The 15,842-nt window shown below is 37.8% G+C and overlaps 3 protein-coding genes across 16 annotated transcripts; 2 read left to right on the top strand and 1 right to left on the bottom strand.

Moving 5' to 3' along the window:
* Nucleotides 1–1,935: 1,935 nt before the first annotated feature.
* LOC107622504 (uncharacterized) lies at nt 1,936–15,520 on the bottom strand. 14 transcript variants are annotated; one of them, XM_088502586.1, is made up of 7 exons: nt 14,767–15,339; nt 14,437–14,631; nt 14,195–14,352; nt 7,428–7,590; nt 6,267–6,694; nt 2,511–4,943; nt 1,936–2,262 (listed from the first exon to the last, which is right to left on the bottom strand). In XM_088502586.1, the coding sequence occupies exons 6-7, from the start codon at nt 4,768–4,770 to the stop codon at nt 2,210–2,212; spliced, it is 2,313 nt and encodes a 770-aa protein (XP_088358712.1). In that variant the 5' UTR covers nt 4,771–4,943; nt 6,267–6,694; nt 7,428–7,590; nt 14,195–14,352; nt 14,437–14,631; nt 14,767–15,339; the 3' UTR covers nt 1,936–2,209. The 14 variants fall into 14 exon arrangements, with proteins under 14 accessions (XP_088358712.1, XP_088358707.1, XP_088358733.1 ...); XM_088502581.1 differs by having other exon boundaries at nt 2,511–4,919; XM_088502607.1 differs by having other exon boundaries at nt 14,195–14,290.
* On the top strand, nt 10,836–11,591 carry LOC148578907 (uncharacterized). Its single transcript, XM_088501708.1, has one exon. The coding sequence runs from the start codon at nt 10,836–10,838 to the stop codon at nt 11,589–11,591; it is 756 nt and encodes a 251-aa protein (XP_088357834.1).
* LOC110267813 (uncharacterized) lies at nt 11,649–15,149 on the top strand. Its single transcript, XM_021113623.1, has one exon. The coding sequence runs from the start codon at nt 11,649–11,651 to the stop codon at nt 15,147–15,149; it is 3,501 nt and encodes a 1,166-aa protein (XP_020969282.1).
* Nucleotides 15,521–15,842: the final 322 nt, after the last annotated feature.

The raw sequence follows: 15,842 nt of genomic DNA, 5'->3' as shown, positions 1-15,842 counted from the left end.
ATTTGGATGTGCTAAATCCTAATTTTCACTACTTTATTGATTTCAGGTTTGAAATATTAGTGTAATTTGGATGTGTAATGATATAATTTTAGATGTGTTTATTTTATTCATGTTAATATTGGATGTGTTTGTGTTTCTGCTATGCTATTTCTAATTTTTCAGAAATTATATATGAGAGTATTATTGTTCTTGCAATTGTTCATTAGTTTAGAAATTTTGGATGTTTCAAATACATAGTGAAAAAACTCAACTAATAATGAAATAAGGTATTACATTTTATTTCTCTTCTGAATTTTGAATGTGTCTTGTTCACTCAATTTTAGATATGTTTTCAGTGAAAACTTTATATTTAACCTTATAATGCAGAGATGTGTTGATAGAGAAAGAATTTGAGAGAAATCCGTACATGTGGTGTGATAGTGGTGCACTAGAGGAGAGAAAAAATAAAAAATAAATAATTTTTTTGAATAGTCGATACTTGTGAAAGTGGGTATTTAAATTAATTAAATAATAATGAATCCTTAAAAATAAGAAACATAATTAATTAAAGAATTAAAATAATATATTATTAAATTTAAAAGTTAACCAAAAATTAAATTTTAAAAGACAAGTAGTATTTTTTTAATACTATTGATGAATAATAATGAAGATACAAATATATTCCTTTGATATATATATCATTCTAGTTGAAATTCCTTAAGTTATTGATCTCTAAATAGTAAATACATTCTTGTCTAATTTTATCAATTGAACATTTCTATATCATTCTATTTTAAACTAATTACTCAAATATCACCTTTTTAAAACAATTATAATTAATCATAATGAAAAATAAAATAAAAATCAATTATCACCTTAATAAAAAAAGTGATATTTAAGTTAAAAAAATAACATCTTAATAGTAAATATTGAAAAAGATGTCACATTAATAAAAAAGTCAGAAACCAGTAACTAAATATGCATCGAAATTACTAGGAAAGTGATACGATTCTAGAAGATAAAATAAATGGGTTAATTTTTTTTATGGAAATAAAATTTTTGAAGTGTTCATTACCGAATCAGTTAAAAACTTAAAATTTGTTACCATATATATGGGAATGTATATAGTAAATGGAGGAATTTTATGAGGGTAATAACAAGAATATAATATATTATAATTTATAGATATACAAAGAGATCGAGATAAAATTAAAAATGATTAACTAACTTAAATTGATCAAATGATCAATTTAATTATTTGTTTAAATAAATATTAAATTTAAATATTATTTTATATATACAATAATTTATCAGCTAACAGGTAAATTCTTAAATAAAATTTAAATTGTAACAAATTAATTTTAAATTTATTAGACTTAAAAATCCTATAAAAAAAGTTAAAAATAATTAAACGCCGATAGCATAATTATTTTAAAATATCACAATTTCTCATTCGAGCATACATATAAAATAGTGACATCAAATGGGATTAATGCAAATATCTATGGCCGCATGCAAGTAATAGATGTATGGATTTATATATGAAAAATGTTATCACTATCAAAATTTATTATTTTTAATTATTATTTAGTCATTAATTTAATTTTTTTTTGGTTTATTTTTTTAATTTAATAATTTAATAATATATTTTATTTTATATTTTTAAATATTAATAGTTAACTAATGACAAAAATAATAATTTTTAAAAGTTCTCTAATATTTTTTTTATATATTGTATTTCAAATTAAAAAAAAAAAGATTTTTGCATTAGAATACCGGTTAAAATATAACCATTCATCTTTATCTATTTACCAATTTAAACTTTTAACATACACGATTTAAGTGCAAAATAAGTGCGTCCAACTTATTTACTAGACCAGAAACATTTTCCACTTTTTTTTTATTTGGTGTCTATAACATACAAATACATACCTGTATTGATGACAAAAGATAAAGTTTGAATCGGAAAATAAAGTAAAATAATAAATACACATACAATCATACCCTCAACTAGACCATACATATATATCTAGAAAATATAAATATATATAAAGGTCTTATAATGCCTCCTGGCTCCATCAAGAAACAAACGCAAAACGATACACAAAATCTAGAAAAAAACAATCTATATATATTAAGGTCTTATAATGGCTCCATCAAGTAATAAACACGCAAAACGTAACACAAATAATGTTCCAGAAACATAGAAATGCTGCTCATCAAGTGGTAGCTAACTCGAAGCAATAGAGCTACCTCGAACTCTAAGCAACGGCGTCTCATCATCTGAAAAATAGGGAAATGATACAAAGGAGTGAGATAAGAATTTTCATCAGTAGGAAATGGAATTTTGCAGAACGGTTTTACCGTGGAACCGAACCGACCAGATGACCGGTTTCCGGTTAACCCGGTTGAATCGGCCAGTCCGATTCGATTTTCAGAACAATGGGCTTTTCACGCCCGAGAATGAAGAAAATATATAAAAAAAAAGAAAAAGAGAAATCTAACACAAGTCATAAGATTTGGAATCTTACCTTGGCTTTCATCTTCAAAAGATTGCCATTCAGTATCGTCTATCTCTGTTTCTTGATTGCCATTCAGTAAAGCACAGAATATCTTAACGAGACTTTCACAATTTGGGATAAAGGACTCGACCATTGATAATTCTAGTTCTTCGTCATTAGCATAGGTGTTGTTGTCAAGAAACATGTTTTCACCGAATGAAAATAGCATCTTCTTCACTGAAGCTTGAGTCGCATTCTCATTATGCTGCTTCAGAAAGCCCAGCAACTCAGCCTGCTTGTCCCAGTATTGGTTACGGCACCTTTGAATTTTCCACGCTTGATCTTTGACCCAATCATCCTCCTCAGTTAATTCAAATCTAAAGTCGTAGGCCTTCTTTAATATGTAATTAACATTAGCCATGATAGACACACCACGCAATTCATAATCATACGCACTATTGAAGGTGGCTTCTAAAGAGGCCTCATACTCCTTCACATTCCAATATATATAGTTTGTAATCCAAGACCGTCCCCTAAAAACTCTAACTTTGTCACTGTGATATGCTTTGAGGATTGGTTCAATGTTGTCCCTATTCTCAAAAGCAGTACCCAGGCGGTGCATTACTTTCATGGTAATTGGATGAACTTCACAAGAAGTAGACTTGTCAATTTGGGGAGGGAAATCATCATCCCGGAAATAGTGATCCCTGATTTTTGTCCCTATTGTTCTTGGGAGGTCGAATACTTCAGCGGTCATGGATGGATTATTAGGAAAGAGTGACTGGAACTCTGGAACAATTAGGTCACGCACTGTTGTGAAAACCAGCGTTATTTCAGGAGAATTCATCAGTGTAGGCATATCATCTTGGACAAAACTCAAAATATCTTGTTTGACATGACAGCAAAAGTGCATAAAACACCGTTCGGAGATGGGAGAGGATTCGCCAAAGATTTCTTCACACATCACTCTTTCGTTGGGAATTAGTATCTTGAATGCTATGTTGCAGTGTTTAATCCACTTCTTGATCACACTCACTGTAGCCTCCTTGTCCGGTTCCAACTTGGATTTGCACATCAACAAGAACTGTATCCGACTGGATTTGTACTTCGTCTCCAACCATTCCTCCACTCCTTCATCGTTGGCTGTTATACCAGTCACTATTGTGCGAAGAGCCTCAACTGCCTGCTTAATCGTATCCTTGATAAAGTTGGTGTCTTCCATTATTGGCTTTGGAATCTCCTCGGTATAACCATTGATGTACGTACTCAAACCACTCCGTAATTTCCCAGCAAGTTCTTGATCCTTCTCATTAAGAGCACCAATGATGCGATCTTGAGTCGGGCTTAGAAGCGAGGAATCCGTTCTAGTATCTGGGAAGAGGGGGGTAGTGTTGCTGTCAATTGGATCGTGATGTACATCTCTGCCGGCGTGATCTTCTGGTAGGCTTAGAGGCGAGGAATCCCTTGTAGTATCTCCCGAGAGGGAGGCAGTGTTGCTGTCAATTCCTCCGCCGGCATGATCTTCCTCTGGGTTTAGAGACGAGGAATCTGTTCTAGTATACCGGCGGCTAAGGGTGGAGTTGCTGATGCGGCTTGGAGTCTGTTGGAAATCCGCTGCACTAATTGGGATGCCCCTTTCAGATGGTTCTTTACACGATTGGAAAATGAGGAGCAAGAAACTGAACAGAGCTCCTAAGAAACCATAATACCATTTTATTTTGGTGAGCTCCACCACAAGAAGTTCCACAAAGAAGTCCATAAGTTCTTTAACAAATTCGTAGTTAGTCTGAATTGACAGAGCCAACGCCATCAGAGCAAATCCAAAAAGCGATACGCTACCATATGCTAACTTACTTTTTGGTGTCTTATTGTGGTGTTCTTGTTCTCGTTCTTCTCCTTGACTAGAAAAGAAGGTGTAGACATAGATCAGCAACAGGGCCCCGAATACACCACATGCTTTGATTTGACTACGATAGGGTGAATCATTCACTCTTCGCCGGTTGGGTGAATCGTTCACTCTTCGCGATTTCCAACGATGAAGGACAAATGGCAAAACAACCACAGGAACACAGACAATAACGAACACAATGATTTTCCACAGTACTTGTTTTGAGCCTCCCATTAGATGCTTCAAGTTGGAACTTGCAGGAAAAAATGCGATTCCAATAATAGCTCCAAAACCATACAATATCCACCAGCTATCGTGGTTCTTCATCGGCACCCCATTGCGAACCAATGTTTCCAATGAATTGGGTCTATTGCCGTCGCGGGTGGCGTTATGAGTTGACATAGAGCGAGCTGTGTGTGAAGCTTGATAGTGACAAAGTGATATTCTAAGCGGAAAGCTCTTCAATTTGGGTCGATATGTTCCAAGGTATAATATTACCTTGATTCTACCATATGGCTCTTCTTCAATAACATCCCAAAAGCTTTGGTCTTCTGAAAGCCACAGAATAATAGTTTCTGTAAGTCTCATCCATGAAAAAAAAATTCAGCATGAGTAAATTAAACATCCAACCTCATAAAAAAGAAACTCCAAAACATTAAAAAAAAAAAAAAAAAACACAAAATATCCAACACACTTTTATTCAATCCTGAAAAATTAACGACACGAAGAACATAAAACTTGAAACAGCACTGCAAAGAGGAGATTACCATGTTGGATATAAATTATAAATAAACATCCTAAAATATAACTCAACCCATTTTTTGTCTCATGACAACACTGTCATTCAAACAACATAATCATTGAATACAATGCAAAGCTACTTATTCATTGAGATCTCACATTATACAAACAACTTTCATGACTTAAGTTTGCACATTTTCAACAAACAATTGTAACCAGTGTTATTTTTTCTTTTACAATGATATGTACAAATCACATATAGTACAAAACTACAAACTAACTGGAAATAGATATGAGCTTAGATGCATGATTATATAGTGTAGAGAGGTGAGTTTTTGTCTCTGTTGTTAACATGAGATTATACAATGCTCCCCCTATGAATTTGTCTCTAAGAAACATTATAATATTCATGAATTCGCAAAATGTTTACTCTAGGAACCAGAGAGCATACATACTGGACTAGGCAAGCAATGCTTAACTACATTGAATAAATTTGCATGGCCTTGACATGACTTCGACTAATAACACATATACAAATATGCATTGAAAAAGTACAAAATTTCAATAAACATTACTAAACAGAGGCAAGAAAGAACAATCATCATTCAGCAACAAACATTACAAATAGCAACAAGTAATCACACTGTTACCAAATTCAAAAAGAATGAAAACCAGATAACCCCAATCATAAACACCATTACCAAATTAAATAAAAAATCAACCAAAAATCACCTTGCAAATCAAAAACTCAATCTCTTGAACTCAATAATTACATCAATTATCCAACTAAATAATTGCATCACAGTTATCATAAACTGATTTCAAAGCCTAGAAGCAGAGTGAAATTAAAAACATGAAGCATATAATAAATCAAAAGATCACCAATTGCAAATTTTTTAATAAGAACAGAAGTTAAGAACAATGAAAAATGAAAAAAGATTCAACAGTGCAAATTTAAAATTTAAAAGTTATCAATTTAAAATTTATCATCAAATACAATCAGTGAGCAAAGCCAATCAACCAAGCACTGACTGAGTATTCTGTTCTGATTCTGTGACTGAGAAGCAACAAATTCAAGTTACAGCAACATGCAAAAATACAGGGAGGAGAAAAATCTGAAAAAGAGAGAACAGGGAAGCGATGGTGCAGGGACTCACCAACGGTCGACAGCGAGTTGGCGACCAACCCACGGAAGGCGACGAAGCAAGAGACACCCCCACGAGTTGCTTCTGCCGCCGGTGACGAGACAGACGAACCACGAGATGCCAGTGACTGAGACGAGACTCGAGTGAGACTGGGAGGCAGAATCGAGCAGAGACAACCACGGACGACGAGCAGCAACCAACACGCACAGCTCGAGCACTCACTGGCGGAGGGAGGCGCGAGCAGCCGAGCACAGAGGAGAACGGCGAGATGCGAGCACCCGACGTGGAGGATCCGGCGAGAGGCCCAAGAGCACGAAGACGGAAGTTCTTGAGTGCAACAGACGGCGGCAGCAGTCTCTCACTCCGACAGACGGGGACAACTATTGGTGGAGGCTAGGGTTTGCTTTCATTGGGGGAGGCTAGGGCAATTTGCTCTTTGCCTGAAGGAAGGAGTTGAAGAAGGGGGGAATGGGGGATAACGCGTGCAACTTAAAAGTAGTATTTTTAGCAGATTTGTATAAGATTAGATTGAAGAAACAAATACCTGTGTTGTAGTATTTATAAAGTAGTCATATATAATTTAATCATTTTTTAGAGATGATTTCTGTAGATGATGAAACTTTCTTACAGAGGGAGAGATTATCCCTTGTGTTCAAGTTCATCATCTCAGAGAAATTCCCTTTTACCTCTAATCACATTTTTGGCAACAACATACACTTCTTGCTTTTGGAGGCCAGAACCCAAAAGATCATGTTCAAGAATCACAAAACAGAAATCAGAATAACAAACTTACATGGAAAGTCAAACCACCAGCCACAAAAAATTCAGAATCACAAAAATTTTAACAAAAACTTCTAATCAAATATTCAACAATAAAAACTCGAATCCAAACACAGAGGACTCAGCATCCAAAGTTAGAAAATCCAAAAACAGAATAAATAAACAAAGAATTTATACTCAGCAATCAGCACCCAAATTAAATTCAGAATTATATCACCAACAACCCCCAACTCAGAACACAAAATTAACAACCACTGTTAAAATCAACTATCAACCCCAACTCATAATTCCATCAACAAAATTAACTCTGCAAAAAAATTTCAACAGAATCATTCAAAACAAACCATTATTTCAGAAAATCAGCAACATCATAAATTGAAGTAGCACGCTTACCGGCAACGAGGGAGGAAGGGAAGTGACGGCTAGGAGGAAAGAAATTCTGCTCAGACAGAAAGAGAAGGAGAGAGAGGGCTCGAGGACAACGACCACAGAGATTGCAACGCCAGCAGCTCCAAGCGGATCTTTGAGAGGCGACGACGGCAAGGAGAAGCAATGTCTGCAACGACGACGAGACACGGTTAGGGGTGTTCATGGTTTGGTTAATCCAAAAACCAAACCAGTTTTTTGGTTAACCAAAAATATAGCATTGGTTAATTAACCAAATTGGTTTTACATGATGAAACCGGTTATTAACCGGTTAGTGAATTTCAAAATCGGTTTTTAACCGGTTATTAAAATAAAAACCGGTTTTTAAAAAAATAATCGGTTTTTATATAAAAAACCAGTTTTATTTTGTACCAAAAAACCGGTTTTTGTACTAAAAAATTAGTTTTTATACCATAAAATTGGTTTTTACATGTAAAAATAGATTTTTACACAAAAATTAATATTTTTACACAAAAAACCGGTTTTTGTCCAAAAACCGGTTTTTATACTAAAAAATTGGTTTTTATACCATAAAATTGGTTTTTACATGTAAAAATAGATTTTTACACAAAAATTAATATTTTTACATACAAAAACCCAAAATTTTAAACCTTTTTTTAATTGAATATTTTTAATCTAATTTTTTTCTAAATGATACGAGTAACATTTGTAAATAATGAAGTCCCTTCCATTGCTTTCGTTCCTTTTTCTTTCTTATCTCTTTTCAATATTTTCTATAAATAATTTTTTCTCTTTCTCTCTCTCTCTCTCCCCTCTTCTCTTTCTTTTCTCTCTCTCTCTCTCTCTCCCATTTTTCTCTCTCCTCCTCTCTTTCTCTTCTCTCTCCCCCTCCTCTCTATCTATCTCTCTCTCTCCCCAAGGAAAAAGAGAGGAGAAAGTAGAGAGATATGGGAGAGAGAGAAGGAGAGGAGAGGAGAGGAGAGAGAGAGAGAGGAGGGGAGAGAGAGGAGGAGAGATAGAAAAAGGGGAGAGATGATTAGAGAGAGAAAGGGGAGGAGAGAGAGAACGGAGGGGGAGATAGAGGACAAGGAAAGAGAGAGAGAGAGAGAGAGAGAGAGGAAGTGAGAGAGCGGAGAGAAGGAGAGAGAGATAGAGAGAGAAGGAGATAAAGAGAGAGGGAGAGAAGGATAGAGTGACAAGGGAGAGAGAAAGAAAGACGAGGTGGAGAGAGAGAGAGAGAGAGAGGGAGGGGAGAGAGAGAGGAGGAAGAGGGGAGAGAGAGAGAAAAAAAGAGAGGAAGATAGGGAAAGAGAGAGATAGGGGAGAGAGAGGAGAGAAAGAGGGAAAAAGGAAAGAGAGAGAGAGAGAGAAGGAAAGGAGAGAGGAGATAAAGAGAAAAATGAGTTAGAGAGAGAAGGGAGAGAGAGGGGGGAAGGAAAGGGGAGAGAGAGGGAAAAGGAAGAGAAATAGGGAGAAAAGAAGAGAGAGAAGGGGATAGAGAATAGAGAGAGAGAGAGGGGATAGGGAGAGAGAAAAGGAGAGGAGGAGAAAGAGAAAAATGAGAGAGAGAGAGAGAGAGAGAAAGAAGGGAGGGAGAGAGAGAGAGAGAAAGAGAGAGTAAGGGGGAGAGGGAGGGAGAGAGAAAGGGAGAGAGAGAGAGAGAGAGTGAGAAAGAGTATGTAATTTGGTTTTGAAATTAGGTTTTGATTTTAATTTGGTTTTGGTTTTGGTTAACCGGTTAAAAACCGGTTTTTTAATTTGGTTTTGGTTAACCAATTCTAAAAAATATGGATATGGTTTTTAAATTGTTTCATTAAACTGGTTAACCAAAATGTGGTTATGATTTTTTAACCGATTAACCACATTTTGGTTTTTTTATGAACACCCCTAGACATGGTGCGGAGCAAAGAGGCAGCAACGGAAAGATTGACGGGAAGCAGAGAAGAGGTGACAAGCAGAAACGATGAGGAGCAGGGCGAGGAGGGCAGAAGCACCAACGACCCACGATGAGGGTGGATAGCGGTGATGGTGGCGGCTGCTCTTCGTTGGGGTTGGAGGAAGATTGGAAGGAAATTAGGGTTGAGGTGTGGAGAGGTGAGGGACTGAACAAAAGGGGCTGGGGGCTCTGTGGGTACTGATTAGGATTTAGGGCTTTAATCTTAGGCGTTTTTTTTTTTTTTTTAAAGAGCCAAAACGACAGCGTTTAGTTTTTTAACTTTCAAACCAAAAACCGTTAAAAACCGAACGGTTCTCCCGGTTCACCGGTTAACCACCGGTTCGACCGGTTTTTTCACTGGTTTTTTGTCAGACGATTTTTGACCTTACCCGGACCGATTAAATGACCAGTTCCCGGTTAATCCAATTGAACCGGCCGGTCCGGTTCGATTTTCAGAACCATGGATTTCAGACACCCGTATCTAAATTGTTCTGACCTATTCAGATGAGGCCTCATGGACTGGATATTCCCTATTGGATCGACTTGTCAGGCTCAATTCTGGATTTAGCTTGTAAACCAAGAGAAAAGTGGACTGGGCCAACGTTCTACGGGCTAAGTATAAACACCAACCATTCATCAAATTTTTTGATGGCCAAGGAAAAAAAGAAAAAGAAACTATAGGCCAGGAATTAAAAAGGCTTATGGTAGCAAGGAAGTGGGACAAACAGGAGTGTGTAGCCAGAACAGAGGAAAAAGAAAAACAAGAACTTCTGAAGGGGGAAACAAAGGAGAATGCTACTGGAAGACTATCCAAAGAAGATCAGAAGGCGAAACATAAAGGAGAGTGCCAAAAAGCAAAGCCAGGGGAGAATATCTATTATGTTGAGTTGGCAAGTGACGAAGATGAAGAAAAAGAAATGGAAGCACAGACAGATTGGGAAATGCGACTTGCAAAGAAATTTGGAACTGAATCTGAATTTGAAGAGGAAACGAGAAACAAAACAGATCCCAATGCTAACTTATAGAGAGAGCCAGGAGGAGCAAGAAGATAGAGAACCCAAGAAAACCAAGAACAGCATCAACTCTAATGGTTCAGGGGAGTATCAGTTAGCTAGGCTAGTTACTGGTCAGATTATTGGAATGCAAACGGCTGAGGAGGCGAGCCTTATCAAGCCCCAACCTCAGCCATGAGTATCATCAGTTGGAATTGTCGGGGAATAGCGGCTGCCCCAACAATTTCTGAGTTGTATAACCTTTGTAAAAAAGTAAAGCCGCTTATAGTTTTTTTAATGGAAACCAGGGCCAGTCAAGAAAGAATGAGTAGGATTAGAAGAAGGCTGAATTTTGACAAGTTTTTTTGTGTAGAACCCCGGGGCTTGTCCGGTGGGCTATGTTTGCTATGGAAATCCAATATTAATATTGATGTTTATGAGTGGTGTGATAATTATATTAAAGCAAGTATTAATATTAATAATGTTATGAAATGGCAGGGTGTTTTCGTGTATGGCAACCCAGTTTTCCAAAAGCGAAGGAAACTCTGGCGGGAACTTACGGTAAGTAATAGAAACAGGGAAGAACCTCAAGCTGTTTTGGGGGATTTCAATGATATCCTAAGTCAAGACGAAAAGGTAGGCCTTCATCCTCAACCAAAAATTTATTTGGATTCCTTTAGAAAATTTGTAGATGATAATAGTTTAATAGATATAGACCTTAAAGGAAGTAGGTTCACATGGTACAGCAACCCAAGAAATAACTTTGTCACTAGAGAAAGACTAGATAGGGTATTAGTGAATTGGAAATGGCTGAATTTACATCAGAATGTGGTTCTAAAAGCTGCTCCGGCCATAAGTTCAGATCATTATGCCTTAATTTTGGAAACACAGCCGAAAGTTCGGATAAAAAAAGAATTCAGGTTTGAGGCCTTTTGGATAGAGCATGAGGAGTGCAAAGAGGTTATTAGGAGGAGTTGGCAGCAGGATGATGGAAATAGAAACTGTTGGAATCAATTCATAAGAAAAAGGGGTAGATGCATAAGGGAATTGACGGAGTGGAGCAGAAGAAAGTTTAAAAGAGCAGACAAGGAAATAGAAAAAAAGAAGAATGAGCTAATTCAAATACAAAAGGGCGATATGACAGACAGAGATCAAAAAAGAGAGAAAGAACTGAAGAATCAGATAAATGATCTTTGGAAGCAAGAAGAAAAATACTGGGGGCAAACATCAAGGTTGAAATAGATTAAATGGGGAGACAAAAACACAGCCTTCTTTCATGCAACAACCATACAGAGAAGAATGCGAAATAGAATTGACAAACTGAAAGATGAGGCTAGACATTGGATACAGGGAGAAGCAGACATTATGAGATTAGTAGAAACACATTTTGCCAAGCTGTTCACCTCAGAAGGGGATAGGAACATGGAAGACTGCTTAAAACATATACCTATGAGAGTCACGAGTAAGATGAATGATGACTTAATGGCAAAGATCAAAGATGAGGAAATTAAGGAAGCAGTCTTTGGCATGGGAAGCTTAAAAGCCCCGGGGCCTGATGGGTTAAATGGACTCTTCTTCCAACAGCATTGGGATATTCTGAATAAAGAAGTGTGTGGCGTGGTGAGGCAGATTTTTGAAGAAGGAAGCTTACCAGAGGACTTAGGAGAAACAACTGTGGTTTTAATTCCAAAAGTGAAGCAACCGGAGAGTCTGAATCAACTCAGACCCATCAGCTGCTGTAACTTCATATACAAGATTGTAACAAGGGTCTTGGTCGGACGATTGAGGAAAGTGCTTGATGTTGTCATATCTCCGGTCCAGAGCGCTTTTATAAAAGGAAGGCTCATACAGGACAATATAATAGTAGTGCAGGAAGTGTTTCACAAATTAAACAGAAAAGGAAATCAAGGAAGTAATGATATAGCCATCAAATTGGATATGAATAAGGCCTATGACAGATTGGAATGGAATTTTTTGCAAAGGGTCATGGAAAAGTTCGGTTTTAGTAGAGAATGGGTGAAGCTGATGATGAGTTGTGTTAAGAGTGCCACTTATAGATTTAAAATTAATGGAAAATTGTCGGCCAAGATCCACCCTCAAAGGGGACTAAGACAGGGAGATCCTCTATCGCCTTATCTCTTTATCTTAGCAGCGGAAAGTTTTACTATTCTCATGGAAAGGGCTTTGATGGACAACCTGATTTCAGGAATAAAATTAGCTCCAACTGCACCAGTTATAACCCATTTGCTATTCGCTGATGACTGTATCATTTTTGCAGGTGCGCAAGAAGAGGAAATTTATCAATTAATTCAGATCATAAACAAGTATACAGAGGCATCAGGACAGAGAATAAATACAGAGAAATCCGGACTGATCTTTGGAAGCCAGGTTTCGATTCAGAGGAGAGTAAATATTGAAGAGATCACCGGAATGGCGTCGTGGGAAGAGCCAGGAAAATACTTAGGATTACCAGCTACATGGGGGAGATCCAAGAACAAGGCGCTAGAATGGATTCAGGAGAAGATACTAGACAAAATGCAAGGATGGAAGGAGAAACTTTTAAATCAAGCGGGAAAGGAAGTTTTGATAAAGGCTGTTATTCAGGCGATTCCGGTCTATGCCATGAACGTTATCAAATTCCCCAAGTCTTTTTGCAGGAAGATTGAATCAATAATTGCGAAATTCTGGTGGACTAATAACGGTAAGGAAAGAAGCATTCACTGGAAGAGCTGGAAAAAGATGACCAGAAGCAAATTAAACGGAGGCCTAGGATTTAAAGATTTTGAAAGCCAAAACATAGCACTCTTGGCCAAGCAAGCTTGGAGACTGGTAAAGGAGGAGGATGCAATATGGGCTCGGATCCTAAAGGCCATATACTATCCAAATTGTAGCCTATGGGAAGCGGGAAGAGGAGGCAACGCATCATGGATTTGGAGGAGTATGTTGGAGGGTAGAGATTTTCTCAGAAGGAAAGGAAGGTGGAGTGTAGGAAGTGGAGAAGGGATACATATCTGGGATGATAATTGGGTGGTAGGAATAGACAAGTTGAGGAGAGTCGGAGAAAGTCAACATAGAAGAGTGAGCGAGCTAGTAAGAGAGGGCGAGGGCTGGGATTTAGACAAAATTCGGGAAATTTTTCATGCAAATGAGATTGAGCGGATAACAAGAACGCCCATTAGTTTGATTAACAAAAAGGATCATTTTGTTTGGCCGTATAGGAATGACGGACAGTATTCAGTCAAATCAGGATATCAGGCAGCGAAGGAGGAGAAGGATACAAAGGAATTCACAATGCTAGGCAAGGCTTCAACAAGTCAGAATTCGAAGGAGATATGGGAGAGGATTTGGAGATTACCGGTACCGGAGAAGGTTAAAATGTTTCTATGGAAAGCAGTGCATGGAATTCTGCCAGTGAACGCGAATTTATATCAGCGCAAAAGTGCTCTCACTCCCAAGTGCAGCATATGTCATGAACAAGATGAAACAATAGAACATGTGTTGCTATTATGCCCGTGGACAAGAGCGGTATGGTTTGGATCTAGTATTCAAATCGTGCCTACGGCTTATGATGTCAAATCTTTTGAAGAATGGTTGATAAACACAATTGACAAAATTAAAAAACTGGCAGGAAGTGAACAAGACAAAGTTTTGTGCAAACTAGGATGTGTCTGTTGGTGCATTTGGAAAACCAGGAACCAGCACATATTTCAGCAAACAAAACTCAATCCACATAATACAATTATCCATTCAGAACAGATTGCAGCAGAATATCATAATACAACGAAAGACCTCAACAAAGATAATAGAGCTATGGCAGATAGGAATGGAGAGAATCGGAGAATTACCTGGAGGCCTCCAGCCCGCAACAAGATGAAAGTAAATATAGACGCGGCTTTTCAAAGGGAGACAGGAATCGCAACAACAGCAGCAGTGTTCAGGGACTGGCAAGGTAAAATCATAACCGGAGCTTCATCAAAATTCAAATCAACATCAGCTTTAGCAGCTGAAGCACAAGCATACAGAGAAGCTCTTATTCTCACAAAAAATTTACAGATAAGGAACTGCATAATTGAATCAGATTGTTTACCTCTGGTTCAAGCGATCAAGGCAAGAACGCCCTTAGCTGAAGCAGATGCAATCATCAGGGACATTCTACAACTGCTGGAAGAGGCGCCGGATGTGGGAGCTACTTGGACTCCACGAGAAGGCAACACCCTGGCTCACCAACTGGCAGCAATGGCAGCAGTAAATCAACTACAGAGGCAGTGGACAGTTACTCCACCTGTGCAGATCAGAAATATTATCAGAACGGAAGCAGGATTCGCAATTCTTCAGAACAACCAACGCAATCGAATTCAAGACAATCAGGTTTCAATTTCTACCAATCTTCAAGGAAATCAAAGAGACGAAGGATTACCTGGACGGGTGGAAACGGAAACCTGGAACAGCCATGCAACTCAGGGGGATCGGCGGCTTCAGCACCCGGTTTCAATTCGGCAGACAAAACCCACCAGTAGAGACACTTTCAACATCAGAAATAGCCCAATCGAAGGGGACGAAGCCACATCTCATAGTGGGCAGATGCTCTCTCGGCAAAAGGGTAGCAATGGTCACAACGCGGCGGTGAATGGAGCAGATTTAGGACGTTGTCAAGAGCAGCAAGGGGAGCTTCGGCGAGGGAGAGAATACGCGCCGATTGAAGATGGCACACACACGGTGAACGGCGGACGAACTGAAGCTGAAGACACAAATCCGGATGGCCCGCAGCAGCATCTGAATCTTCACATGGAGGTTCGGTGACGTTGGCGGAGCAACGAAGCATTCATCGGAAGGGAGAAGAGGAGGGCGTGGTTGGTTAGGTCGGGCATGGGGGTTGGTGAGCTGAGCAGATTTGGGTTGGTTTCTGGGTTTGGGCGAGTTCGGGTTCTGGTTCTAGGCCGGGTTTAGCTTCTGGCCCATGGCCATGTTCAAAAAAAAAAAAAAAAAAACATCTCCCATGGAAGACTCCAAATTTAATCCCACTTGTTATAAAAGTGAATACACGTATATAAATTATAAAGTATCATAAAAAGCATAAATGGGATCTAGAGTACCTTTTTCCCCCCTAGCAGGAGGGGCAAAAGCTTTGTCCCTTAGTTGATCCCACACGCTTAATTATTAAGTTTATAAACAAATAAAAAATAAAAAAATACAACGCTGTAATAAATACACTTAGTCCAAGCAATTGCAGCATCATCAATACCTCTACCAATCATGTTCATTTCTGATGCTTGAAGATTATATTAAAAAGATCATGACAGCATTATAAATCATTTGGTAGGGATTGTAAGTTCCATCAACATATTGCACGAAACTCCTCATTCAAATATCATAGGACAAAGCTAATTACTTAAGGAGTAAATATTTGCACTAGTCCTATGAACGAAGAAAAAGAAAAATATTTGCACTAGTTCTTTTATTCTTTTTTCTAAAAGAATATAAATAAAAAAATTC

Source organism: Arachis ipaensis, chromosome B10 (assembly GCF_059453495.1).
Source record: "Arachis ipaensis isolate K30076 ecotype BB chromosome B10, ASM5945349v1, whole genome shotgun sequence".
NCBI classification, from domain to species: domain Eukaryota; kingdom Viridiplantae; phylum Streptophyta; class Magnoliopsida; order Fabales; family Fabaceae; genus Arachis; species Arachis ipaensis.
The sequence above is the reverse complement of the archived record's forward strand: the minus strand, read 5'-3'. Positions and strand labels throughout refer to the sequence as shown.

Excerpts from the sequence above, each read along its gene's own strand:
- LOC107622504 (XM_088502579.1), bottom strand. The coding sequence starts at position 4,770 with ATGTCAACTCATAACGCCACCCGCGACGGCAATAGACCCAATTCATTG. Across the intron at positions 2,263-2,510 it reads TTTTGAAGATGAAAGCCAAG|ATGATGAGACGCCGTTGCTT; the intron begins GTAAGATTCCAA and ends CCTATTTTTCAG.
- LOC148578907 (XM_088501708.1), top strand. The coding sequence starts at position 10,836 with ATGAAATGGCAGGGTGTTTTCGTGTATGGCAACCCAGTTTTCCAAAAG.
- LOC110267813 (XM_021113623.1), top strand. The coding sequence starts at position 11,649 with ATGCGAAATAGAATTGACAAACTGAAAGATGAGGCTAGACATTGGATA.